This window comes from Hirundo rustica, chromosome 2, assembly GCF_015227805.2.
Source record: "Hirundo rustica isolate bHirRus1 chromosome 2, bHirRus1.pri.v3, whole genome shotgun sequence".
NCBI lineage: Eukaryota > Metazoa > Chordata > Aves > Passeriformes > Hirundinidae > Hirundo > Hirundo rustica.
This window is the reverse complement of record NC_053451.1, coordinates 17,349,545-17,377,522: the sequence shown is the minus strand read 5'-3', so window position 1 is coordinate 17,377,522 and position 27,978 is coordinate 17,349,545. Positions and strand designations below refer to the sequence as shown.

Sequence of the window (27,978 nt, the reverse complement as noted above, 5' to 3'; positions counted from 1 at the left end):
GAAAACAGCCTTGCCTTGGCAGGCACTGACCTTGCCTAGCGTTCATTTTCGTGTGCCAGGGGAGGTTGGATTGGACAGAATTTCTTCACAGCAAGGCTTGTCAGCACTGGAACGGGCTGCACAAGGAGGTATTCCAGAAATGACTGGACGTGACACATAGCGCCACCGTCTATTTGACGTATTTAGTCAAAGGTTGGACTGGGAGATATTTGAGATCTTTTCCAGTCTAAATTATTTGGAGATTCTGTGATTGTTTTCTTCTCTTCGTGGCTGCCATGGTCTGTATGTAAAAGGTACAGTGCCTAAAGATGTAGGTTTGGCTCCTGTGCTCGTGTACCTAAGGCTGAGAGGAGGTGAGGACATGTTAATGAGGCCCCTTCTCAGCCGACTCGAGGCTGAACGGGCTCAGGCCTTTCCCTCGGCCTCTCCTCCTGAGAGAGGTGCCCCAGCCGCCCTCGTTGCCGGCCGCAGGACCCGCTCCAGGAGCTCCGCGTCCCTCCCGTGCTGAGGAGCCAAGACCTGGACACAGCACCCCAGAGATGCCTCACCAGGGCTGAGCAGAGGGGCTGGATCACCTCCCTCCGCCTGCTGTCCGTGCTCTTCCCAGCGCACACCTCTGGCCTGGGCTACAAGGCACAGCCGGCTCGAGGGAAACGCGCACGCGGAGAAACACACGCTCAACGTTTTAGCTTATTTCAGCCACAAAACTTCGCAGCTTCCCAGCGAGGCTCGGCCCTGACCGCCCCCCGCAGCCCGCCCCGCCCCGGCCGTCGCTTCGCGGGCGGGGAGGCGGGCGGCGCGTGCGCGGGCGGAGGCCATGGCGGCCATGGCGGCGGCGCTGGGGCTGGTGCGGGCCGGCCGTGCCTCGGCCCTGCGGCAATCGCCGTCACCGCTCAGGGCGGCCCGGGCGCTCCTGGGTAAGGGAAGGGCCGCGGGGAGCTCGGAGCAGAAGGGGTGCCAGTCGGAGGGGACAGGATGTGCGTCGCTGCCGGCTGTGCCGGCTGCCGGACGGCTCTCGGGCAGCTGCGGTGCCGCCCTTTCCTCCCCTCCAGCGCCGTCTCCATGGGGAAGGGCCGGGGCGCGGCCCTCTCGTGGGGATGGGCATCGTAAACTCGGATCCCTTTCCGCTGTCTGTGCACGGGGCAGCAGGGCAGGCTGCTTTCCCGCGTGTGTTTCGTTGGCTCTAAGCTCTAGCCCCTGGTGGATTTTGAGGAGCCAGTTGGCTTGATCGGTGTGAAACGTGCCTGCCTGTAAAGCTTTGCTGGCATCCACTTTTGAGTGAGATCTGTCTCTGCCCAAACACGCAGTGTCCCTTCTTGATGTGTCAGACCCCGTGCCTGACCTGTCGCATTTATTCGTTGCCTTTAATTGGACAGATTAATCTCATGTAAGGTTGCTCAGTGAGTAAAACTTACTTGCCACTAGGGGTGCACATTTTGTACCTGCATAAAAGCTTGAAAACAGTGGGATTTTGTTGCTGTGGGGTGTTTTTCCCTTTCTGTGTGTTTATAATAGTAACATTATCAGAGTATCTGTTTATTTGAGCCTGTCTTTAGGTGCTTTGGGACTTGGTCAAGCAGCAGTTCTTGTTGGAATGTGGGTGTTTGAATGAAACCAGGTGTGGACAGAGTTGAGTCCATTAGCTGTCACAGCAGCATTAATCTGCTGCTGCTGGCAGTGGGGGAGATCTCAGTGCAGGAACATTCCCAGAGCTGTTCAGGGAACTTCTTTGGCTTTGATGTGTAATGTAATGCTGGTCTCAGTCACACTTTCTGGTGTTCATAAAAGTGCACATGACTCTGATACGGAGAGAATTCCACAGATACCATCATGCAAGGGTCCTATGGTCTTCCTGTAGCTATCACCTTCTGTCTGTAATTTGCTTTTATAAACACTAATACCTGCCTTACACCCTTCAGAAATGCTTCCCTGCTCTTACCAAGGTCTTTCCTAAAATCAGGAGGAGAATTTACTCCTGGGTAGCTGCTGATGGTTTTGTCTGTCTGAAGAGAAGTCTGAAAGGGTGACTGCATTGAGCTTTGCTTTTGGGTTGGCTGCCATGGTTACTTTAGGGGTTTGCATTATTTAGGTTGGGATTGCTGCTGGTGCTTCCATTAACTTGTTAAATGGAAGAATAGTTTGTGAAATAGACAGCGGTTTTGTCTTGTAGCTGCAGTTGGAACTGTGCCCAGTGTCAAAGTAATTTGAGGACACCTCCAGAGTGCTGCAGCATGGAAGACAAATGGCTCCAGAGATAGCTATCAGGGCTTAAGGGGAGAAAAATACTCCCAGTTATTTTTCTGTTAGATTTAGTGCTTCTTGGTGTCTCTCCTCTTACTGGCACTTAAAGAAGTGACTGGCTTAGTGAGAGACTCACACAAATCAAAAGCCACAATGTGGATGAATGCCTTTACTGTGGAAGTCATTCACCTTTATAAACAGCTCATGCCTCAGTAGGATAAAGAACTACCTCATTGTCTGAGAAGCGATTTAGTGGTTTTAATCTATGGTTCAAATGATACAATTTCTGTTGGACTACAGGAAAGTGCTGAATGCTAGCTGCACCCTGTATCATGTTATGTATCCACACTTACTCATGCACATCCAACAACAAACCAACTCCCCAAAACCCCTTGAATGTAATCTCTCTGATAGTGGCAAAACAGAACTCAAGGCTGCAGGACAGTTAAGTGTGTGATACTGTCAGGGCTTGGCTTTTGCACTATTTATCCACCCCTAGGAAGCCCTGATGTTTTATTTTGGGTTGCGTAGTTTCTGTGCCCCACTGCTGAAGAGCCAGTCATCTTCTAATCTAAGAATTAAGAGTGTCAGTCTTAGAAGATTTGACCAAGCTTTCAGTTTAACAAATTACCTTGCTGAGTTGGATAATAGGGAGGATTAAGTCTCCTTAACAGCTCTCTATGAATTACTTGTCCTCACCTGCAGTAGAGGTACAGTTGACTGCTAAAGTTAGATTAAATCTTGTAGCAGCTGTTGAGATTCAGCAGAATTAATTAGTTAGCATTTCCTCTTTTAATCTTATTTCCTTGTTTGATGTTATTTATTTCATTTGGTTTAAGCAGTGCTAATATTGTTTTATGCTTATTAGGATGAAAATGTTAGTCACGAGATTATTTCCCAATTCTTGGTTATGAACTTACACCTGTATGTCCATATATTGTGTGGATCCAGGGTTTGGATAAAGGTGCAGTTTTATCCTTCAGTTTTAATTTTCATGAAAAATTTGTCACCTCATGTACTTGTAAAACTTCCATTGCACAGAGTACTCTGGTCTCAAAATTATGCTTTTTGAAAATAAAAGGTTAAACTAAGCAGATACTAAAATGGGCAAACTTTTTTTGTGAAATGAGTAAATGTATTCAAGATGGTATGAAACATGAGGACTGATGAAGTCTAAGAAGCCTTAGTGTTTGTTTTCAGTCAACCACTTTGCTAATTGCTGAGTGAACTCTCTACGTGGTTGGCGTTTAATGATTTGAGAATGAATCACAATAAACTTTCTCTTTTAGGTTCATCCGTACTTGTCAGTCATTAAAGAATATAGGAGATGCTTTTTTCTTCTCTCTTGAGCCAAAAAAACCTTATCTTCACATAATGTGTCCATATTTGCCAAACCCTGGGTTTATAAAAACTTGTGTTTCTGCCAAGGTTATCGTGATGATTGTACTAATTAACTTCTCTTATTAGTTTGCAGGCTGAAGTCATCAGTCAGCTTTCTTACTCGACCAGATCGACCAAATATTGCTTATCAGAAACTAAAAGGGAGGAATCCAGGGGTTATTTTCCTTCCAGGCTTCAATTCAAATATGAATGGTCAGAAAGCAACTGCCCTTGAAGATTTCTGCAAATCATTAGGTCATGCCTTCATCAGGTACGTAGAGGAGTTTTGTTCTTGAGAAAACAAAACTAGTCCCATGGGTTGTGGGAAGGGGTTTTAATACAAATACATACATTTTGTCATTTGGATTGGGATGCTCCCTGTACTAAGGGGGCTTGTATACAAGATAAGAAGTCTTTCTTCCTTTCCAAATGTAGGATTTCTGTCACTAGAGAGACTGAGGTAAATCAGGAGAATATATTCTGAAAGTAATTCAGAAAATTCTCTAATTTTCGGTAGTCTGGCCATTGCTACATGTTACAATCAGGCTGTAGGCATAAAAAATAAAAATCAAGGACCTGGAGTTCTGGTTTTTAGGCTACTGCTCTAAGCACTGTCCTTACCTGCCAAGTCTGATTACGTTACCCTGTGTCTTCTGTGGGTTTAGAAGAACGTGCCCCTGCTTGGTGATGCTGTCATTTGATAGACAAGGTTGAATGCTGTGTGTCATAAGTCTTTGTATTTGGGTTCAGAGTTTGAAAGAGTTTGTACATTTTGAAAATACCTTTAAAACTGAAGTGTCTGAGGGTCCTTCTTTCTGTCTGTAAGGGAGATTGTCTATTCTTGTAAATAGCAATATTATAGCAAATAATAGAGAATGGCGCACAACTTAGTTGTGTATGTTATATTTAAACTGTTTTTGTGTGATTTCTGGTCCGAGTGATAAACAGGACCAAGTAAGAAAATACTCAAAGTGGTATCTAGTCCCCTGCTGATTTGATTATACAGTAGTATTTAGTTAGTGTCTGTGTCGCTGTGGACAGTACTATGACTGTTGGTGGTTATTTTTTCAGATTTGACTATACAGGATGTGGAAGTTCAGATGGTAAATTTGAAGAGTGTACAATTGGGAAGTGGAGGAAAGATGTTCTGTCTATACTGGATGAACTTACAGATGGACCACAGGTTATATTTTATTTTTAAATACAGAATGCTGATTTTCCCTCAGGGTAGAACCTTGATCAAAAATATGCCATAATAGCTTTGGTCAACAGTAGCTTTTGTGAGCAGCTGACACCTGCTCACTTTCAAGCCGGATCATTTGAGAGGTCGTATTCATAGGAGCTCTTTTGCAAGCAAGTGCGTCACAAAATCACAGAAGCATGGGTTGGCAGGGCCTCATGGAGGTTGTTTATTAGAGTCTCCTTCTCAGAGCAGGGCTGTTGTCCCAGAGAGTCTGAGACAGCCTCATGGTGGAGGTGCCACCTGACAGGGGACAGGGAATTCTTCCAGTGCAGTGTGGCCCTGTTAATGAAAAAGTGTGTCACTGTCCCATGCTGATGCATTAATTAAAGGATTTGCAGGAAGATTACAAGATACTCCATATGATTAAATAGCTTTAAAAAACAGGCAGGAGAAGCAGCATTTGATTTCTTCAGTTATTTTAGAAATTACTGTGAGAAACTTGGAATCTCCTATGACCTAGAAATACCTAGGATTGTGTTTAAAACGATTTTGTATTATGAATTGCTTTTGTTTACTTCTTTCACTGCACTGAGCCTTTACCATGTGCATTTATCTTGAGAAGGAAACCTAGAAGTATGCATATGATGCTGAATTGTTTCAACTCTCATTTTGTTCACAGTGTTTCAGTCTCAGACAGCAATAACCAGCCATGCCAAACAGAATAATAAATACCAGATCTTGTGGTGCTTACTCAGGCAAAATTTCCACTGGAGGTGACAGCAGTTCTGCCTGGGTAAGGACAGCAGGATTATGCCCAAGGTTTAAATAGTTAAACTAAGTGAAAACTGATACTTTATGCAAGAAGAAAAAGCCTATTAGCCATTTCCTGTAAGACACTGTATTTTCTTCTCTTTTTTATTTTCTTTTCCAGATTCTGGTGGGCTCCAGCATGGGTGGATGGCTGATGCTTCATGCTGCGATAGCACGCCCAGATAAAGTAGCTGCTCTAGTTGGAGTAGCTGTAGCAGCAGATCATGTTGTAACAGCTTTTAAGAGGCTTCCCATTGAGGTAAACATTGGTAGTTGGCTTTTGTGCAGTCTAAAAATCTTACCAGAATTTTAAGAAATTACGTTATTTGAACTGTGCTTTTCTTGCAAATTTTAGGGTAATTTTTCTGTGTTTGATTAATGTAAGCTTACACTATGAGACTAGTGTGAGCACCAGCCAGAGTGTGCTTATATTACTGTGGTTTAGAGGGTGTGAAGTCAGATCCCTGCTGTTTGCAGTCCATTAGATTTCAGTGTTGAATATCTTATATTTGCACTGGAATTGGATCCTTGTGCTCTGAAGGATGGAGAAGTAGCGACTAAAGCAGTTGAGGTGGCACTGGGTGAGATGAATATGACACAGATTGTGTGCACAGAAAAGTTCTTCAGATTAGTGTGTTTGTAAAGACTCAAAGATTTAGGTAGTAGGAACTCCCCTTCTGAGATTCTTCCTTGAGGGTAGTAATGTCTAGTCTTCAGGAAAGTAAATGAGGCAATAAATAATATGTGCTTTAGAATAATGAAAATATTTTCCCAATTTGTTTAGTTTTTTTCTAAGGTACTTTGTAGTGTCACTGTTACTATTTAGGACTCAGAATCTGAAAACCTAATAATCTAGAAATGCAGTATTTAGAGACACATGTTGTGGCAAAGACTGAAAAGACTGATCACTGGAAAGTGTCTTTTTCCTAGGATTTCTCCTTGTTTGAGGATCAGTGAACTGATTGAAGCCAAGGAGATTTACTCTTCATGGTGGCTATACATCTTTTTCTTTTCTGATAGATTCTGACTAAAAGACTTAATTTCATTGGTGAATTTTAACTAAATTAATTTGGAGAGCAGCTTTTGTGACGTGGTGGGGGATTTGTCTTCTCAGGTGCTGTGAGGAGAACAGTAATACGCTTCTGCTAATAAAAACAAGATGAAATTTTCTGCCTGGGGGACTTTTACTGCTTTTAGAACAGAAATAATTTGAGGTCCTTTTAAGTACGCCTAACATCTGTTTTGTCTATTCTTTGCTCTCTTTTTTTATAGGCACAAAAAGAAATAGAAGAAAAGGGTGAATGGAAATATCGAACAAAGCAAAACGAGGAAGGCTATTACTCCTTGACCTATGACTTTATCAGAGAAGCAGAAAATCACTGTGTGCTGAATAGTCCTATTCCTGTAACATGTCCCATACGCCTCATCCACGGCATGAGGGATGGTGATGTCCCTTGGGAGATCTCTATGCAAGTTGCTGACCGTGTTTTGAGCAAGGACGTGGATGTTATCCTCCGCAAAATCGGCCAGCATCGGATGAGTGACAAGGAGGATACAAAGCTCCTTGTGAATACTGTTGATGATCTAATTGACAAGCTGTCAACAATGGCATAAGCTGAAGAGTAGCATTAGTGCATGAACTCTACACCTGATTCTTTTCCCTGAGTAACAGAGGCCTCGTTCTTACCCAGGTGGTGGCAGGCCTGTGACTGTCACAGTAGGAACTGAGCTTTATCTGCTGTTTCCTTACCTCTGTTTTGTAAGTACAGGTATTGTATTATTGCTGCGTTTGCACACAGTCCAAAGCGTGAAGGAATGCTGCTATTGTGTTCAGAACCTCTCCTTCACCACTTCAACCATGTTTTTTTCACAAATTTCCTACAATTTTGTACTGACATGTTGATTATTTTTTGCTACTATTGGCCTGTACAGTCAAACTTTGTTTTCAAGTCTTTTACACCTATTATTATCCTTCCACTGTAACATCATTGTATCTCAAGTCTGAAACCATCTGTGCAAGGCAAAATACAACTTGAGTGTTTACTGAAGTTAGTTATTAGAATAGTGAGTACCATGAAACACAATAAACAGATTTCAGATAAATGGTTATTTTGTTCTGAAATGGTGTTAAAAAGTGGAAGGCACACCCTGATGGTGTGTTTGGGGTACTACCTAGGGGAGAATTTGACTTCTAAGAATGCAGGGCCTCAAAGCCTTAAGAGCTCTTTATCTGTGCTTACAGGAGGGTATGTCATCTTCTTCAGGCTGCCTGCCTGTCATTGTTCATTTGTGGGCCTACTTTTAAGGGAACAGTAAATAATCTTGGTGTAAACTGAAACTGGATTAATAAGGTGACTTTAATAGTAACTTCTTCAAAGCGGGGAGTAGGGTACCACTGAGCATCACTGCCTCTTTCCCATGACTTGAGAGCTGTGGATTACTGAGAACAGTGTCTTCTTCAGCTGCATGGGTCCAACCCTGAGAAGCTGTAAATGAAACTTGATAGTTGGATAATTCTTCAAATGTAAATCCATCGAATTTAATAGGAAATTGACTTAATTGCAAATATGATTGTTACCTGGGTTTCAGACAGAGCACGGTACGATTCGTACGGGTGAGAGGCTGGAATTCAGGCTGGCCTTAATGAGTAACATCAGTCAAAAGCATATAATTGTTTCTGGGTTTATTATTTGAAGTAGAAAATGGCATCACTATTGCTACCTTAGAAGACTAAAGGTTCTGGGGATAAGGTGTTTCTAGAGTTTGTCATTTTCAGTTTTAGCTATGTCAGTAGAAGTGTGCTGAACAGGGCTTTGCTGAGGTAGTGGGTTTTAATTTAAAAAAAGCCCACCACAAACAACTAAAGTAAAAAAAAAAAAAAGCCAGCAACAACAAAACCTAAAATTCAGATGAGTTCCTGTGAAGTACAGTTTTATTTAGGCTTAAATACTGCAAGAAACAAGAAGCTATGATGTAAAAATTTTGATGTAAGAGTAAAAAAAGATGGCTCTTGTTTAGATGCAAATTTTCTGCTTCAAGTGTACCAATTCCCTAACTCAATTAGTCATAGAATCATAGAATGGTTTGGGTTGGAAGAGACCTTAAAGATCATCTAGTTCCATCTCCCATACCATGGGCAGGGTTATGTTCCACTAGACCGGGTTGCTCAGAGCCCCATCCAGCCTGGCCTTGAACACTTCCAGACATGAGGCATCCACAACTCCTATGGCCAAATTGTTCCAGTGCCTCACAGTAAAGAATTTTTCCCTAATTATTTGATCTAAACCTACTGGTTAAGTTGGCTCTTGTAAATAGTCTCTATTGAGCTCAGGATAATCAAGATTGGGATAATTGCTTGAGGAATTAGAACATTTCATGAAATCTTGCTCCCAAGTATTTGTGGCGCAGACTGTTCTTCTGTTTGGATCACTATGCAATGCACTTTAGCTTTGAAACCTCTGGAATATGTTTTTAACTTTTGAGAAAATTGATGCAGGTTGCATTCCTGGAGTTGGAGCTGTGTTCATGTTTAGGTACTGTTAAGCAGTTGTCATCTTTATATGTGTTTGGATGACTTGCATCTGATAAGACCTAAAAAAGAGATTTTGTGAGTATTAAAGATGCAGTCAAATCAAAATTATTTCAGAACTTTGTGCCCTAAGCCATGATAGTTTTTCTTAAATCCAGTTTTGTCACATCTTAAATTGGTTTGGCTCGTAATGGAAAAAAAGGCTGGAACAAGTGGAGTGCAGTATTTCCAAAGGAATTAATTTTAATTAATGCCAAGAGTTACCGTTGTAATAGATCTACTTTTTCATCACACATATTAAAGTTGTTTCAGTGACTGAAAAGTTTTGATCCTTTGTTTTTAAAAGGGAGTTACACCTGTAAACATTCAATTCAATACTTCAGACAAGGAAAAGGCTTTGTGCCTGCATAAAATGTAGCTGTGTATTCCTCTTGAGAGTTGCATTGTATTCATGCTTCACGTTAGCCTTTATTAAATAATTGATATTTTACAGGCAAGGTGTCTGTTGCAATGCCTTAGAGCAAGATAGGTGAAAGCAAATGTGAAGTGGAGCAGTTGTGTAAATAGTTTTCAGGAGGGTTTTTTCCTTGTTTGCTGTTGGTGTTATTGCCCCCTCCACTATTCTGCTGTAATAACATCAGGTGGGAGAAGTCAGTGTTCACAGGTTTGGCAAAATTGTTGGGAATACAAAACTGCATCACTGAAAACTTAATCCTAAGGGAAGGGTTTTTGCTGCCACTTGTTCTGTTGTTCTGTTTCGTTCTCTGCTGGCTAAATGGAGATCAGTGGTAGCACTTACAGTATGGGTACACCCAAAGCTTGTTACATATGGCCTAAATGCAAAGGCAGAGATGATACTTTCTTCATAAAGACAGTTTTCCAGGTAGTTTTTGAAATTCAAGCAGTGCTAATTCAAGCAGTCCTCTCTGTGCTCACTTTTTATTTTTCTAAATCCGGTTTGCTTAAATATGAAGAGCTAGCTCTGAGGTAGACCTTGTGCAGACAGACCTTTTTCTCTGACTTTGCTGTGGTACTTCCATTGATACTTGTCTTTGCAAGTATAAGCATTTTCCCTCTGTTCTTTAACCTGGAAATTACCAGTTTTGACTGTTGGCAATTTGGCATGTTTAGATGCCTGAAAGAAGGGGTAGTGACAACTAGGGAGATTTATATCCTACCTCTGAGCAGCTATTGACCTACCAGGAAGTTTTGACAATCTGAAATAATGTGATATTCACATATTATGATTTCATTCCAAATTCGTAATGTTTTGTCCTCTGCATTAAAGCCTGGGACATTGCTTTTTTCTTTGCCAGTAGATGCCTACATAGTAATTATTTTCAGTATTTGTCACATTTAAAAACCAGTATTTCATTCCTCTGTAGAGATACTGTATTAAAATAGGATTATTACACACTTGGAAAGCTCTCCAGGGTGCAGATTTTTAAAGTCCATTGTAATGAATTATTATGTTCTGGTTGGTTTGGGTGTTAACAGACTGCTGATTTGTTGACAAATGCAGAGTATATTTTGTGGCTATATAATGTACATTTCCTCAACGATAAACTTGATTTGCATGAAATAATCAGTTTCTAAAGCTTATTCAACTTGTTTCCTAATAAACAAGTGCTCTTATTCTGCTTATATAGAGCTGTACTTACGCAGTTTTAGATGCATGTATTTTTATCTTGTTAAATATTCTACTTGTTTTGTCTCCCCTCTTGTTTGGATTTGTATTACACACCAACTGGTTTGGGGTTTTTGGTTATGGCGGGGTTTTAAGCTTAATTGGTGGTAAGTGTTTCATGCAGTTTCAGCGTAGCTAAGCTGTTTTCTGTTGCATCAACACTAAATGCAAACCAGCCAGTATTCACAAAAAAAGACTGACTGGATAGGCCTTAGAAGAACCACCTCCTGCTGTTTCATTCTTATGTTAATTTTGGTTACACGCTCTCTTGGACATGCTGTTAATCAATGGGGCTAAAAGATTTATGGTACCATACTTTTCATATCAAATTAAAACATGCTTAGAGGAACATTCAACCAGTGACTTGTCTGCAGCTGCTCAAGTATCTTCAGCGTTCCAGCATGCTGCAATACCGAGTTGTAACATTTTCTGAACCAGTGCTGTGGTCAGAGTTTCTGCCTTATGTTTGTGCTTGTAATTTCTCCTCTGTGAAACGAAAAAACCCAAACAAGTGGGAGGGAAAATCATGTCCTGGGGAATAATGAGATTTGAACTTGTTTTCTAAGCTAGTCAATTGTGCTGTTACAAAGAGACCTACCTTACTCTTCCACATTTTTGGGGGTTTTTTTAAGTGCTGAAAAGTTAGGTTATCCTAAAGGCTTCTGGGGAAATAGAAGAGGGTTCTGTGTTTGACCTGTCTGATATGAGCAATCTCTTCTTTGTGTTGACGGCCAAATTCATTAAGATGTGTATGAATGTAAAATTTCACCTTGGCTTGGTGAAAATTCATCAGCTGTGTAAGGAATGCAGACAGAAATACCAAACATCAGTGTGCACTGTCACCCTTCCACGTTTGTTCTCAAGCCCAGCAGGGACAGGAAAGGCAAAGGGAACTCAGCCATTACGTTAAATAGCAGCCAGCTTGCTGAGCATGAGGTTTTAATGCCCCTGTCCATGGCACTTGGCTCCTCGCCGGTATTTTCTAAGGGAAGATTTTACTGTTGGGAAAGAGGCAGAGATGAAGGTCAGAAATGCACTGCTCATAGATTTACTGCTTGTTGGTCAATTTTTATAGCTCGCATTTGCTTTGTGACTGTAGCACCTCATCTCTCTTCAATATATATTTGCCTAGAACAGAAAAACGTTACAGCCTTGGTCACGTAATGTGTAAATCTAAATTGCAGGACTTACTGCAGTCTGGTTGTAGGCTTGACCTTGTATTTCTTTTTCAAGTCCTTTCAAGTCTTGCATATGTATGTTACGTGGTCCAGTGCTTCCTTTCCATTAAAGAGAAATGGGCATCCTCCATATGATGCAGTAATTGCAGCTCACAGGTAGACACATTTTCCACCTGCTGTAGTCTCTTGATTTGTGTCTGGCAAGGACCTTCAGGCAGCTCTGCATTTATATTTGGAAGGAAAAGCAAATGACAACTCCTAAAACTTCCAGTCATTTGGTTCTGAAATTAAAATACGTATTTGAAATGTTTCTAGGCTAGCACGTGAAAGGTTGTGTTCTTTTCGGGCCGCCTGATCTGCCCCATGCTGTCCACTTGCCTCCCACGTGGCAACATGAGAAGGTCACTGCTGCCTGCTGGGGTGGAAGCAGGTGCTCGTGTCAGTGGCAAAGGTCTGCTGAACAGTAGCGCGCTCAGGGGCTGGAGGGATGCAAGTGGGCTGCCCAGACCGTAGCCTGGGAAAAGCATTCCCTGAAGTCTAGGATCAGATTTGTTGTTAAAAGAATCCTCGGCTTTGGGGTTTAATTGGTTATGGTTTGCTGGCTGAAAATGTGCCAGGATGTGCTAGTCCTTGGGACAGTAGCTCTTGAGAAAGTTCCTTAGAGTGAAGCTAAATCCTGAACCAAAAGCAGCAGCATTTGTGTGGTTAGAGGATTTGATCTTTTAGGGGGTTTTGTTTGTAAATTTTGCTGTCTGTTTTGACCTCAGTTTCAGTGAAATAAAGATGTTACTTCCTTTCTGTTCTACTGTGAATGTGCATTGCAATGTATAATTTTCAAACCAAAATCATTCTCAGGAGGTACTGTTTTAGTTGGGGACAAATAAGCAATCAATATGAAACCTTCAGGGTTTCTTTCAAAGGAGTCTGTTAATCCAGCACAAAACTTAAGAGGTCCTGAGAACTCAAATGCACAATTTGCCTCCAGGGTCATCTTGAATACTGGGAATGCTGGTCATTATACCCACAGGAATTGGTTTCCCCCCTGTGCTAAGTGGTAACTGTTTCTGCTGGCAAGCTACTTGCAAGGTGGTCACATACTTACAAATTACAGAAACACTCCTATTCATGGCAGCCTTTTTCTGCTGGCTGGAGCATTGGTGCATTCTCTTTTGTCATACAAATAAGAATGTCCTTCTTTCCTGAATTTCTTTTCCTTTAAACCCAAATTTGAGGTATTCCAAGTATGCACTTGCTTGGGGCAAGGGCATAACATCTTCAGAGATGGCAAAGAAACCTTTCTGCAGGTAGAAGGGAAGATACTTGCTTAAGTTAGCACTTTTTGTCTTCGAGGGCCTCTAGATTGTAGATTTCAAAGTAATGGAGAAGTTAGAATTATTAAAATTAATGTTGTTGCCTGATTCTGATTACTCTGCCACCTGTTTTTGCAGTTAAAAAGAGGGCAGTATTCCAATATTACCTTTTCCCCCTAGTCTGACTAGATCTCTTACGTAGAACATCTGCAGGTATCTTACAACAAATCAAGGCCATGCATAAAACCAAGGCTCTGCAGAGCACTTTCCTGCCCTGAAGCTCCTAGAAAAAGGCCCTGTACTTGAACTGGGCTTGTACTGGACCTGAGCATCCTCTCTGCAACTCTAGAAAACCTGACTTCACACACAGACATTAACGCAGGGAGGATCTTTGAGCAGCTCTTTGGACGTTTCCTTTCGAAGGGAGGTGCTGTAAACTTAAAGTTTTGGAAAACTACCTCTTTTTGTTTTGATTGGGTTTTTTTTGTTTGTTTGTTTGTTTTGGTTTTTTTGGTTTTTTTTTACTTAATAATGAAAGGTCCATTATTGTACAGTGGCAAGGCATGGAAATGGAGCCTGGACTTCACAGTTATTGCTGGATAGCTTTGTGTGATGGGGATTCAACCCAACATAACTTGGTAAGATCGTGCTTGGAATAGTTGAAATGCCAGGCTCTTTCTAAGGAATGAATTGCCAAACAGTGAATCTGGCAAAGGTTAATCATTGCTCTGTGGTATGACAGGTTTTACTTTTTCTTCTGTATTCTAGTTGGAAGACATTGAAAGCTATTGAGTTACCCTGATCTACACATGGGTAGTGAGCTAGTTAATGTCAGTTTTGTTGTTGGTTTTGGCAGCATTTTTAAAAGGCTTACAAAGGTTTTTTAAATTTATAGGATAATATTGTGATTATCTGGGAGCATAAGGTGAGTCATGGTGCTTACAGGCATGAAATGCTACTTCAATTATTCAAGCTTCAGCCTTAGTTTTCAGTCATAAATTCTAGGCTTGTGTTGCCAAGAAAAATAAGAGGACAAAATTCATTAGAAGCAGTAGGTGAAGTGTTCTAATGGTAGTGCCTTTGCACTGTAAAGCTGCCCCTTTCTTCCACATCACATTTTTAACCATCAAGCTTTAATCTGCCTGTGTCTGGCATAAAGAACTTGAGTTTCTTCAGTTTAACTTGCTGGCACATGTGCTTGCCATTTCTTAACTACTGGTTTAGGTGAGATAAACAGGTAATCCTGATGTGATTACTGTAAAAGCTCTAATTTTCAATCCTCCAGTTACTGGAAGCACTATTTAAATTTACTTGACTCTTCCACTCCTTTTTATGAAGACTAATTGTCAGAACTGGATATGATATTCCCATTGCTGTTGGTGCATGTCCCATGTTTTATTCAGCCAAGCTCTTCAATCACAGTGACTTACCCAACAATTTCATTGTCCTCTGCATTTTTTTTTACATCTGTTTTGTCATGGGACAGAGTGCTGCATTCTTAAAAGTAATTTTTCAATGATGGCAGGACTTTGGCTGCAGTAAGTCACTTTTTGTCTGCTTTCACATAGACTGTTTTCAAGGAGGTTTCTTTATCTTTTTTGCTTACTCACATGAGCTGGGTTCTTCCTAGAAGCCCCAAAGTTTTTTTGTGACTTTTCATAACATTAAGTAGTTCAGGCCTGGGAACATATTCTTGCAGAAACTGAATAAAATATACACCATCATTAATGATTTTTCAGTTAGAGTCGTATTACAGGATCTACCAGTTAGCCAACTTTAATCTCTCTAATGTGTCGTGTTGTTTCAAAATTGGTTTCGTTCCCCAATCAACGTGTCATAGAGTATCCAACTTTAATATATTACCAAGCATTTAGTAAATTGCATCAACATTATCACTTTAAAAAAACTTATCCCATTGTTTTCCCCAGGATAGATGGCACAGAAAGCAGGCTTATGATTTGCTTAGTGGTACTTTGGAAAATGTTGGTGGGGAGCTGGCATTTTTCCAAACCTCTGCAGTTTCCCAGTTTTTCAAAGCCTTATTAAAAATTGATATTGATGGACTTTTCAGCTTTCCCAGTGTAGAACAGTCCCTCGAGAACAGGTTGCATAGCCAACATCTGTGAAGGGGGACACCTCTGCTCTGCAGCTTAGGAGAATTAAACTCTCATCCCTGCCCCCAGGTTAGGAACCAGAATCAGAGGCTGATGCGAAGGTAGGTGACTCTCATGAAATCTCGTTACCAGTGAGCACTGAGCCCCCTGGTGTGACCAGAAACAGCCAGGCGCTCTAGGCTGGGTTCTTCTAAACAGAAGAACGCAAAAAGATCTGAAACTGCAAAATAAAGCTTATTGGTAGTGGGAGTGGCCAGAGAGTGTGAAGCCCAGCCCTTAGCAGCTGCCTGAAGGGAAAGGATGTCCAATTCATATTCTGCCTCTTCCTGTTGCCGCTGGAGCGTGTTCCTTCTCCGATCTCCAGGCTGGGCTTGCAGCCCTGGCTCCTGCGCATCCACTGTGCCTTCAGCCCCGTGCTCACTGAGACAGAAAGTGCTCAAGTGGTGGCCCTGTCACGTAGCATGCTGAGTTATGTAATCAACTGCTTCACAGGGGTTTAAAACTACCAGTGCAGAGAAGAGAAAGCACTAAATGAAATGCCTGTGGAGGACGACAATGAATTAGGTCATCTATTAAATTTTTCATCTCTTGAGTCTGTTCAAGCCCAGCAGCATCAGAAGCAGTATGTCTGAGAATTCAAAATCTTAAAATGAGAAAGTAATGGATGAAGAGCCCATTAGGAAACAGATATACAAGGAACTATATTGCTTTCCCCCCTTTTTTTTCCCTTTCTGAATGCAGCAGAAGGACTTTTGTTGGCCAAACTGATTGTGTGTCCACCTCGGGTTGATCAGCATCCTCGCATATCAAGCTGAACATTAATCATTTGCCAAAAGGAAACTATTTCATACCAGGGTGGATAATGCAGCATGAATGAAAGACATTTGACAAAGTCACTTGTAACTCAGAAAGAAGCAAAGTGATTTTATTTATTATAGGAATAAATCAGGCAGCAAGAAAAGTCTCATCTTAACTCTTCTCTCCCCTTCCACATTGTATGAGTGGTATAGTCAAAATTTAAACTACTGTAAATGGGCATAGCTCCCTTCCTATCACTGGAGGTTAGCTGACTCATAGCAGCAGAAAGTAAAATCCTTGTGCTTTGTAGTAGGTTTGCTAGTTTTCAGTGATTTCCCCTTGGTTTCAGTGGTTTGAGTTGTTTTTCAGGACATCATTCCACTATTTGATAGCTTAATATATACTGATGAGAGGGCAATAATAATATTCTACTACCTGCCTTCTCTTCCTTCACTTTTCATCCTATTGTCCCCTTGTTCAAACTTTTTATCAGCATTTGAACAGCGAAGACAAGAAATTATTTGTCACACTCTCAGCCTGTTATCATTGAGATGCAGAAGAGGGAGAAAAAGGATTGTTTCTGGCTTGTGATTAAGAAAAACCTAGATGTGTGGTAATTTCTGTCATCTTCACTTAACAGAGTGCCTCTGTTTGTGTTTCTGCCTATCTGTCACCGGGATGCTCGCTGCAGTTCGGGTTGATGCAGACTAGGTGGAGTAAATCCGAGCCGGTGGGGTGAGCAGCGCAAGGCTGAGGAAAGATGCATGAAAACAGACCACAGATGGGCGAGATAAACAGGATCTCTGGGCTGTGACTGAGGAGGCAGGTCTCTTTAATGGCTCTTAGCAACGCCCCTGCTCTGACCCTCCTCATATGTGAGGAAAATCAAATCAATACACTGTTCTTCAAACCACGATGCTGCAGCAGCAGCAGGGCATTGTGGCAGCCTTCATCTCTTAATTTCATCTTCGCTTTTCAGTGTGCCGATCTCTGGATATCCATCCTTGCTTCTCTGCTGAGGAAGACTCTGACTGCATCTTTAATCGGATTGTTCAAGCTCCCATGCACAACCTTCTTATTAGCAAGTATTAGGTAGGCAATTTTAAAGTACTTTTGGATTTGCAGGCAGCTGTAACATCGACCTGACAACCTTATTGTAGTCTCTGTAAACACAGCAGAAGCCTCTCTTTCAAACCTACTGTTTAAATCTTGCTTTCCTTCTGTTTTTGTGGTTGGGCAGGGGGGACTGCTGGTTTTTTCCTACCTTTTAAAATAAGATGTTGTAACTCATTTCTGCTTTTGGAAAAGGATATTCCCTCACCGGTCCCTCCCCTGTTCTGTGGAGCTATAACCCGGTGTCATACAGTTACTTTCAGTGTTGATGAATATCTGTTCAGCTGTCTAACATTTTGGGCAGGCTGCTCACTCTTTTATCCTTTAATTTTCCTGTGCATACTTCAAAGGTGTAGTCTGTGACTCTGCCCACTAAGTAAGTTCTCCCTTGTTTCCAGAGATGGCTAACAGAGGACCAAGCTATGGCTTAAGCCGAGAAGTTCAGGAAAAGATTGAACAGAAATATGACCCGGAATTAGAGTCTAGGCTGGTGAACTGGATTATTGTACAGTGTGGAGAACAGATAGAGCACCCTCCTCCTGGAAGGCAACATTTTCAGACCTGGCTGATGGATGGAACGGTAAGTGTTTTGTCCAATTGCACACTTTCATGTTTTTATATGCACAGTGCCCCTGTGTTCTGTCTTAGAATTTAGATAAATTGGTCAGAGCTCATGGTCGGTGCAGAAATATATGTCTTAGTACCTGATTTTTTTCCTTTTGACCAAGAGTCTTAATCTCAGAAGATAAATTATCCTACTAGTGCACTGAGACCAGTACAATATTTATGATTCTTATGAGTCATGCCTGTTTTATATATAAGTATGACTCATTCCTTCAGCATTTTTCTCATGCATTTAAATGAGATATTTTTTAAAATGAGATCTATACTTTCGTCTTAAAGAAATAATCAGTGTTGACAAGGAAAGGCAAAGAGATACAGCAAATTTGATGGATATTATTGTGCCATAACTGTCTTCCTGGGAATAATTCTGCAGCTAAAACATTGTATTCCATTGGTTTATTGAACAACGGGCAGATGCTGCTGTTTGCAGTGGCTGTAAGACTATGCTAATCATTGAATCCCTGCCAAAGTGACTTTAACAACATTTCCATTGACATTGCTTGTTTTTTTGCTCAGGCATGAAGCTTCTTCTCTGTCAGTTGTTATATAACCTCTACCAGTGATTGCTTTGTTGTTTCTAGCAGATTAGGATTTATATGATTAGGCTTTTGCCTCAGTTAATGGAATCTTTAATGCTTTTCTAATATACTTTGATTATTGTCAAGTCAAGTTTTTGTTTTTAACTGAAGAAATTTTGTCCCTGACAGAAACTGGCCAGGTCAAAAGCATTATGGAGTATCGTTTCATGTGCAGAAATTGCCTTCTAGTTTGGTGCCTGCTTTCTAATTCTGTTTTTGTCTTTATCCCTCAGCTGTTATGCAAGTTAATAAACAGTTTGCATCCAAAGGGAAATGAGCCTATTGCAAAGATCTCTGAATCAAAAATGGCTTTCAAGCAGATGGAACAAATATCTCAGTTCTTAAAAGCTGCCGAAATCTATGGAGTAAGAACAACAGATATTTTCCAGACAGTGGATTTATGGGAAGGTAAAAATAATAATCTGAAAGTCAGTTTACAGTCTTCATTTTACTTTGCTTTGATGTGCATTTTGTCTAGGCATATTCTCTAATGTAATTATCTTTTGTTTCTGTTTGCCTTACCTCATTACCATGTTCTTCCAGTGCTGCATTATTTCCTCTGAGGGATTTATATTACCCTGAGGGCATAACAGAACCTTTCCAAGCTCATGTGTTATCCAAAACCCCGTCATTCTGATAGAAATTCACAGACCTAATAAAACAACTGTTCTCTCAGTTAATTATTTCAAAGTAAATAGTTCCTAATAAGAACAGGTAAAACCCTGATTTTCTGATGACAAAATTTTATTGCAGTTTTCAAATTATAAGCAAAGCTGAAATTGGAGCTAAGAAATGCATTCCCAGGAGGATATATGCCTCTGTGAATCTTATGAGGGTTCATTTATGACTAGTGAGAAACAAAACTCACTGCTTAATGCCATGTTAGCTGAGCTTCTCCCTCTAAGGAGACAGTCTTTTAGGAGAGGTCACTATGGCAACAGCAAAAAAAAAAAAACCTCAGGGTGCTCCTGTGGTTTTACAGTAAGACAGGTGAAGTCTGTCTCCATCCTGTGCCCGAAATAGAACTGCCTGTTCTAGCTGCTGAAGAGCTGAGTCATTTGTGCATTCATGGGGCTGGTTTTGCCCACTTCTGTGGCGCTACATCCCGTGCTGGTGCTCCAACCAAACACACGGAATATCCTGCATCTCCCTGCACAAGATGATGCAATGCTTTGGCTCAGCGCTCAGAGCAAAGACAGCTGCAGAGAAGTGAAAGGCACACATGAAAGGGACAAAAATCTTCCACGAGACTCAAACAGTGGAGAGAGGAAAACAATCCACTGAGTTTGTGTAGGAGTACACGTTGGGAGAAAAAAAGTGGGGTGTGTTTTCACAGGCAGTCCGGATATATATGTGGAAGAGATCGCTCCTCTGAAGGATGACTGGAGAAATGAAAGACTAGGGAGCTCTTCATGAATGGGTTAGAGGGAAAGGACATACTGACAGCTGGAGCTGCTGGGATCTGTAAATGTCTCACAGTGCCAGATTTGCTTGACAAATCCGTACCTTTGGCACAAAGGCGGGATTGTTTCTTCCAGTTCAGTCTTCAGTGTTTTGTGCAATCTTCGGTGTTTTGTGCAATCTATCTTTACAGGTCTTAAATCAAGGGATTTGCACTTTTCCTGAAGTAGCACCTTCCCACCCCTCAGCCTAGCAGGCTGTTGAGAGAGAAGCTCCATCTATCTTGTAAGGGAGGATAATTGCTCATTTCAGACGCTGTTCTTTGCAGTCTTTTGCAATTCATAATGGCTTCCCACCGTGCATATGAAGACATGGTACATTGATCCTTATGAGGAAAAGGACTTGCTTTGAGGACAAAATGCTCTTAATGCTAGTGGCTGCCTCCTAATTTCCTTTCACTCATCACCTTTTCTCAACAGATATAAGATAAAAAGATAATAACTTCTAGAGGACAGGAAGTCAAAACACAACTTGCAACCTAGGAGGAAGATATGCAAGGCTTTTCTTCTTATTTTAAGGCTTCCCAAAGCGAATCTGTGATTCCCCACTTTCCCACTCCCTTTTCATCATTCCTGCTGCTCATTTCAGTGCTGGGATGAAACAGTATGTCTCTCCAGCAGTGAAAGCTCTTTGTGTCTCACCATACCTCTGACCTCTGGCATCTGTGCTGCTTCAGGGCTGAATTGTCTGCACAGGGATGCATTAGCTGGGCAGAAAGGGCAGCCTCTTTCAATGTTTCATAATTGCAACACTCCTACATTTCACACCATAATTTCTTTTGAAAGACAAATGTCAGTGTATGTTTATAGGGAAAGAAAAGCCTGTGAGTGAGAAACAGCTTTCCCCTGGCACTAATTGTCTTCTGTGAGCTTTTGGTTTGAAATTCTTAGCAATAATTAATGAAAATATTTGAGGATATGATCTGCTGTTGGCTGTTTCAAACTCAATCAGTCCATCTGTTGCATTTTCCTTCATCTCTGTGGCTTCTTGGTCCAGGGGAGATATCACCTCTCTTTTGGCCCCTTCTTACATAAATATACTGTGCTGAGCAGCTTTCCCTAATCCAAGACATGTTTGCTGCCTTTTACAGATCCCTCCTTGATATATTTCCAGGCAGGCAAGAGGCATGTGCACCACTGTTTATAAAAAAGCATTTCTGGAATACTCTGCAGAGCAGTTCTCCATCTTTGTGTTTGAACCTTCTCCTTTCTGGACCTGGAGAAGAAGGAGGTCCTTCCAGATAGGTTTCCCCTAAAGAGAAAGGCTTAGCACAAGTGAGCAGAGAACCCTTCCTCCTTGTTTTAAGAACAGCGCCAAGCTCCTCTACAAGGCTGTGCTATTCAAAGCACACTGCAGAGGACACTGAGACGCAGGAGTGTCATCAGTGTGGGTCCCTGAAAAGGCTGAAGCTGTGGGCCAGGTGGGCAGTCCACACAGCTGTCAATAAACAAGTCCTGGAGCTGAGGGAAGGCACTGACTGCAATTTGCTGCAATTTGGCCAGAGTCAAACCCAGCTTCAGGGAAGGTGTATGATCCCTTCTGTCAGGTGACTGCACTGGAAAGTCAAAATTTTTACCTGTTTGTTTGTTTGTTTGTTTGTATGTGGTTTGGTTTGGTTTGGTTTGGTTTGGTTTGGTTTGGTTTTTTTACACAGACCATCAAGCCCTTTAAAGCCTTCAGTGGAAAGGGGGCAAGTGACACAAGACCACTTGAAGTCAGGTCTTTCCTCACCCACGGCACTCCTCATATGCAGCAAGGAGTCTCTGCAGAGCAGAGCCGTGGCTTTGTTTTGCCACGTGTCATTCAGCTCCCACTCGCTCACTTTTCCCCCTGCAGTTATCTCCCACTCATCACTGACAAATAAAGCGGAGCTGAGCACGGAGCGTGGGGGGGGCTGCCAGATGGCTTTGCAAGGCTGATCATCATATTTCACTGCCTGTCTTTTGTTCCTTTTGCCTTTTTTTTTTTTTTTTTTTTTTACCCCTTCGCTTGCCGTCATTATTCAGCTGGTTCACTTTTAAATCCTTCTGCGCATCTCTTTTCATCCCAGGCAGCCACTGCGCTCCCGTTATACGGGAGGCATCCCAAGGACGTTGTTTGTGGCATCTGGTACAGCATATGGTGCATCTGCTGCTCCGGGGAGCTCTGAGGCTTCCTGCCTCATGCTCCTCCTGTGGATGTGCATGTGGGGGTGTTGGCCCTGCAGTGCCCTCCCGAGCGAGGACCCCTTGATGCGGTTTGCCCTAAATGCATAAAAAAGACAGCGGCTCTGGAGGGTTGGCGATTTATTTCCTGAACAAACGGTCCCCTGCAGATAGGATTTTTATAAACTTTAGTAGACTGTATGACGGCCGCAGTGGGAAGCTGATAGATGTTTTCAGCTTTAGCGTGCTGCCCTCGCTTCAGGCACCGCGTTACAGAGCCCTGGATTGCATCTGCCTGTAATCAGAGTGATGCACTACACAAACAGAGTGTGCACTGCTCCCTTCCCTCTACCCTCCAGCTCAGCTACAGTGATGTTCACTAATATTGGCCCACTTGAGGTATCTCTGAATTCTGTTATCATCAGGTTTCTGGTGTCTCTTTCTTTCTGAATTGCTTGTTTTCACATGTGAAGAACCAGAACCAGATCTGTTAACTAGATAAATTACTTTAGGAAAGACAAAGAACTGGAATGAAAGAGGGGAGGGGAGTCACAGAAATGCTTATGGAAGGATTTCATAAGGGAGAAGCAAAAAGCATATTTCCCGTAACTTACCACCTCACACAATTGGAAATACCTGCTGCAACTTATTTTTGCTAGAAAGTATTCCAAAAGGTGGCATGTCTGGATTGGGTAATGAGTTACATAACTTTTAACTGGCTAAAGATGAGACAAGCCCTGACTTTTTGAACTGAGGAATGAAGTAAGATAGCATAGGGAGAACATGGAAAAATAGTGGACCAAATAGGAGAAATTAGAGGTATGAAATTAAATAGCATCATAGCAAGTAGGAAGGTTTAGGAAAGTGCTTTGATGGTTAATTTGGGAAGGACTGATAGAATTTATGTGCACAGGAGCTCCCAGAACTGCTGTGAGCAAAGGGATCAAAGTCACTCTGAATAAACTGAGACACAGCTCAGGGCTGTGGAATTTTTAATTTCCAGTGTGTGCTGGAAATTTTAAATTTCCAGTGCAGTTACCTGACAGAAGGGATCATACACCTTCTCTGGGTTTGACTCTGGTCAAATTGCAACATATTGTAGTCAGTGACTTCCCTGTGCTATTTAACACACTTTTCTCCTTCAGCCACATTTTACTGAGTATATTACCATTATTTGTATACCAGAGTAATCTCTTCTTAGGAGAAAATTTGTTCAAAGGGATTCTATAGACTTAAAATGGTATGGAGGAAGGCATTAAAATAATCAAAGGCCTGGAAACCTAGAAATGTCTGAAAAATTAAGTTTTGCTTTAACTCTATTCCTTTGTTGACTTTTAATAAGCTCTTGCATGTCAGTACTTTCATTTCAGCAATGGTAAAATAGCATTTATAATTCTATTAATACACATCTTCAGGGACCTGCGGGAGTTACTTAATACATCAGATAAAAATGTTTTTCAGTGTGCCAAGCTATTTATTGTGCAAGGATTTCCTATATTAATTTCTCTGTCTGGCTTTCTAGGGAAGGACATGGCAGCAGTGCAGAGAACCTTAATGGCTTTGGGCAGTTTGGCGGTCACCAAGGATGACGGCTGCTACAAAGGAGACCCATCCTGGTTCCACAGGTAAAGTCCAGAGCTCAGCTGCTCAGAGCTGTCTCCCATGGGAAGCTGGTAATATCATCTGCCTTTAGGTTTTGAGGAAATTTATTGGGAAAGGAAAGGAAGAATATTTCCCAAGTTTCCTTGTAAGAGCGAGGTTTTTCTCTCTGGAGGCTAGAGAAGGGAAGCAGGAAAAGTGTACATTTGTCATCAGGTTTGCTCTCTCGCATCAGACAGCAGACAGAAAGACTAATGAAGACAAGGCTGTTAAGGATATCCCCAAAGGAACCCCCAAGTAGTGACCCCTTTACTGAGCAAAGAGAAGGCATGAAGTCTCTTTACTTTTTTCATCAAACCAAAAATGATTTCATTTCCTAGACTTCTTTTTCTTGGGGAGCACCACCTATCTGTGAAGAATTCTCTGTCTTGGCAAAGCTGGGTTTTTGTTCTGAAATTCTATTTGTTTTGGCTAGGGAGGCTGTAAAACAGGGACAGGAAGAAAACAAAATCCTCTCATAGTTAAGTCTCCTGCCCCACAGGCATATTATGACATGAGTTTCTGCCACCCAAGAGTATCTCTTACACAGAAATATCGAAGGCAGGTTGGCTAAAAGAGTGCTGACTGCTTGTCTTTTCTTTGCTTGAATTTTCTGATGTCTAGGTGAGGCTCAGCGAAAATAAAACAAACTTCAGGTTTGCTCGTCTTAAACCCTGAGCTGGTTAAACTGAATCCGAGATTTGAATTTTAGGTGAATAAATGCAAACTCCTATACGTAGTTTAATGAAATCACGTTACATTAACTTAATACACTGCACAAACAGATTTATGTTTATGGAATATAATTAGGTTTAAAATTAATTTCAAATCCAGTTACATTGTTTAATATAAACCAGACATGAAATCACTATGACCCAGACAGACTTATTTGTTTTATGTAACTAAAACAAAGTCGCACATGGAAAAATTAATCTTCATCTGGTCTCTTAATTGTGAGTGGGAACAGTTTTTATTGGCATGGATGAAGATGTGATCACCTCCCTTCTCTTCTTGCTGCCTGTCCAGCCTGTACTGCTTGGATAGCCAACCCATATCTACTGCAGTCCCTGTGAAATGCTATGTTATGGCTGCTGCCTTAAGGAAAGCTGGTGTTACGGCATGTTGCCAGTCAGGAGCTGTTTTCTGAGTAGCTTCTCTATTCCTTCGGGCAAGCCAAACCCCCTCACTGCCACCCAGTGTTACTCATAATTCAGGGCTTTCAGGCTGATTCTTAATCTCCTTAAGTTAAATTGAGAGACCAATATCAAATGGCATAAGAGTATCCGTGCAGGGATCTACAGTGATTAGGATAATGCCGCACTTGAGCTAAGCCATTTAACTTTCCATTGCCCGTGTCTCACATACCCAGTTCCCCCTTCCTTGCATGCCCTAGCAAGGTTCGTGGATCCATAGCTGTTTGTTATCCTGTGGCTTGGCAAACACAAGCACAGGCACAAAAATTTGACCTATCTGGTGGGCTCAGTTTTAGGTAAGAGTGATGCCAGACAGGCAAACAGAACTTGAAATAGTGTGAGACACGGCAGGTAAGTAAGCATGTGAGAGTAGGACTCTTTTCTTAGTCTCAGTTAAGGTCATTTCCACCCACCTAAAAACAAATACTGTACATGTTATCTGTAAGGCCATCACATACTAAATGTGGGGCTTATGAATGTAAAAATAACACTATACGATCCAAACTATATATATGCAATCAACTTTTATTAGCGCATATCCAGGCTATCTTTTAGTCTCTCTTTTTACTTCTTCTTTGCAGTTCTCATTTTTTCCCCTGTTTAATTACTTTTTGACTTTCTCTGGAAGTACTTATCAACATAGCAAAAAATTCTAGGAGGAAATGGAAAAGAACAGTAGAATGCTTTCCTGTTCTTTTAATTAAAATAGAGGCAGGCACAGTGAACCTGAGATTCAGTTAGGCAATAGGAGTTGTTCTAAAAACATCCTCTTGTTGAGATCCTGGCAGTAGTTTGCTGCTGAGTAAGTATCCTGGAAAAGAAATTAAGCAGTGGTGAGAGGGGCCTGCTTTCTGAGGCACTGCATTTCTGTGTGCCTCCCCCAAAACAGTGAGCTTTCTGGCAAGAGCTGTGGGCCTCTGTAAGCCTTCTTTCTAGTCTGTACTAGTCTTACTAGTCCACTTGAGGACTCATTCTGAAAAATGACTGGTCGGTCGTGTGTCCTGTGGATCTTTCTCCCCCTTCTGCTCTGCTGGGCTTTCATGAGGATGTGAGTTCATCTCCTGCAGTGTCCCGAACACCCTGAGCCTAGCAGAGAGTTTAAGTGCTTTTTCAGACTTGACCCAGGGCTCTCAGCACAGTGCAGGATCTGACCCTCACACAGAGGATCATGTTGATGTTTTTCAATCACAGTAGGTACCTAATCTGTCTTCTCATCCAGTGGAGGGGTGGGGAAGAAAAAGGGAACTGTAACTCGATGCCATATTGCAGCGTAACCTGTAACCAGATCACAGGACAAACAGACACATCAGGGAAATAGGGTGGGAGCACGGTCTGGTAGATGGGTCACCGATTCGTATGGCTCATTCGATAGCAACAGACTGATCCTTCTCCATCATGAATTGCTTGTTTTCCCCACCTAGTAGAACTGAAAGATGAATCCAAGATGATCAGTTTCTTGCAAGGCAGCAGAGTGCAAACTTTTGTCCTTCTTAGTTGCCACTTTGGCCTTCAGTGCTATTTTCAGGGAGGAAAAGGCTCCTTATTTGCTCCAACAAAGGTTCATTGATCCAAAGGGCTTTTGAGACCAGGGACACTGAACAAAAGTGGCCAGTGTGTTTTGACAGAAGATAAAGGACTGTCATACAGTTTAAGACACAGGTGCAAAGGGCAAAATCTATTGCTTAGGGGGCGAGAGATCTGGAAATGGCAATAAAGAAAATGTTCTGTTCTGCAGACAACCAATGAAAACTCTGCAAATGTCCTTTCTCTGACCCATTGCTGCTCTGGGTACACTTAGCTTTTATTTACTCTACTGAGTTAAATTGTACCAGCTTTTATGTTGCTCTAGATGGATATCAGCTTGTAGTACAGCACAGGTAAGTGTTCCATGGATCGGATCCCGTGGAATACAGCTATTAAGAGCTATAGGGCTCAACACAGATTAACCCTATCTTGTGTTTTATATACAACACTGCATAAATATTTTACCTTTCACAGCTTCTGGGGAAGTCCCTTGGGGTTCTGGAATAATGGGGACAGTGAAAGCCTAAATTGTTGTAGGTTTGACTAGGGCATTATTTCTATCTGCAGGAAAGCAATTAGCCCAGCCAGTATTGTCCAGCACACGGGATGGTGCAAATGACTTATTCCATTACAAGGGATATAAGCCAATTTCAGACTGATTTTCATGATCACGATCATATGCAGAATGATGGTATGTATGTATGTTGCCTTTTTGTGTGTGTATCTGGACAGGAAAGCACAGCAGAATCGACGAGGATTTTCAGAAGAGCAGCTTCGGCAGGGACAGAACGTAATAGGCCTTCAGATGGGCAGCAACAAAGGAGCGTCACAGTCGGGTATGACAGGCTATGGGATGCCGAGGCAGATTATCTAAAAGTATCTCTGTCTCTGGAGAAAACACTCTTTCTGCAGCATGGTCTGTTAAGGAGAAAAAAAAAAAAAAAAAAAAAAAAAAAGCTTATTAGTTCCCTTTCTGCCTGGTTTTTAATAGTTAGTGCTCTCTAAAGTTTGGGGTATTTTTGGTTTGGTTTGTTTTCTTTGCAGCTGCAAGAGTTCGCCTAGGAACTTGGGTTTTTGTGGTGGTGTGTGTCAGTTCACAGCACGTGCGCACTGCTGCCTCCTACTTTTCACTTCTGAACTATGCAAAGACAATTATTCTGTATTAATTTATTTGCAAAGTGTTATCTTCCACATTTGTCTCACACTGCACTTGTATTTCAACCAGTAACCTCGTTCTTCAATTCAGTGATGATATTGTTTGACAGAAGAATAAAGACAAATTAAAGACACCTCAAAGACTCGTTATTTAAAGGAGGTAAAAGCTGAAACCAACAACCACATGGTACCATGCAGATGAGTTAAATATTTTCAATGGTCAATCTCTCTTATCTTTAACCCAGAGCCCTCTCTGAGTGAGGGCTATAACACTCCCTGTGTAGTGTCTGTGTTATATGTTCAATTTAGTGTTTGTCT

General features: G+C 41.7%; 3 protein-coding genes across 8 annotated transcripts in view; all 3 read left to right on the top strand.

The window, feature by feature from the left end:
- Positions 1 to 109: 109 nt before the first annotated feature.
- ABHD10 (abhydrolase domain containing 10, depalmitoylase) lies at positions 110 to 17,312 on the top strand. Of its 4 annotated transcripts, none has more exons than XR_009208645.1 (6): positions 818 to 917; positions 3,709 to 3,892; positions 4,693 to 4,804; positions 5,736 to 5,873; positions 6,887 to 7,373; positions 17,210 to 17,312. XR_009208645.1 is itself a non-coding variant. In XM_040056543.2 (5 exons), the coding sequence occupies exons 2-5, from the start codon at positions 3,828 to 3,830 to the stop codon at positions 7,226 to 7,228; spliced, it is 657 nt and encodes a 218-aa protein (XP_039912477.1). In that variant the 5' UTR covers positions 110 to 128; positions 3,709 to 3,827; the 3' UTR covers positions 7,229 to 7,947. The 4 variants fall into 4 exon arrangements, 2 of the variants coding, with proteins under 2 accessions (XP_039912477.1, XP_039912476.1); XR_009208646.1 differs by lacking the exon at positions 17,210 to 17,312 and adding an exon at positions 16,871 to 16,887; XM_040056543.2 differs by lacking the exons at positions 818 to 917; positions 17,210 to 17,312 and adding an exon at positions 110 to 128 and having other exon boundaries at positions 6,887 to 7,947.
- Positions 16,923 to 27,794, top strand: TAGLN3 (transgelin 3). Of its 3 annotated transcripts, XM_040054800.1 has the most exons (6): positions 17,002 to 17,052; positions 17,210 to 17,322; positions 17,742 to 17,923; positions 18,779 to 18,953; positions 23,673 to 23,775; positions 27,238 to 27,794. In XM_040054800.1, exons 3-6 carry the CDS (start codon positions 17,744 to 17,746, stop codon positions 27,377 to 27,379), a joined length of 600 nt encoding a protein of 199 aa, XP_039910734.1. In that variant the 5' UTR covers positions 17,002 to 17,052; positions 17,210 to 17,322; positions 17,742 to 17,743; the 3' UTR covers positions 27,380 to 27,794. The 3 variants fall into 3 exon arrangements, with proteins under 3 accessions (XP_039910733.1, XP_039910736.1, XP_039910734.1); XM_040054799.1 differs by having other exon boundaries at positions 16,923 to 17,322; XM_040054802.2 differs by lacking the exon at positions 27,238 to 27,794 and adding an exon at positions 27,073 to 27,197 and having other exon boundaries at positions 16,947 to 17,322.
- Positions 27,088 to 27,978, top strand: part of TMPRSS7 (transmembrane serine protease 7) — a 52,508-nt gene continuing 51,617 nt past the window's right edge. Inside the window, exon 1 of the mRNA XM_040054789.1 lies at positions 27,088 to 27,196. The gene's annotated coding sequence lies outside the window, so the exon portion shown is untranslated. The remainder of the gene's footprint in view (positions 27,197 to 27,978) is intronic.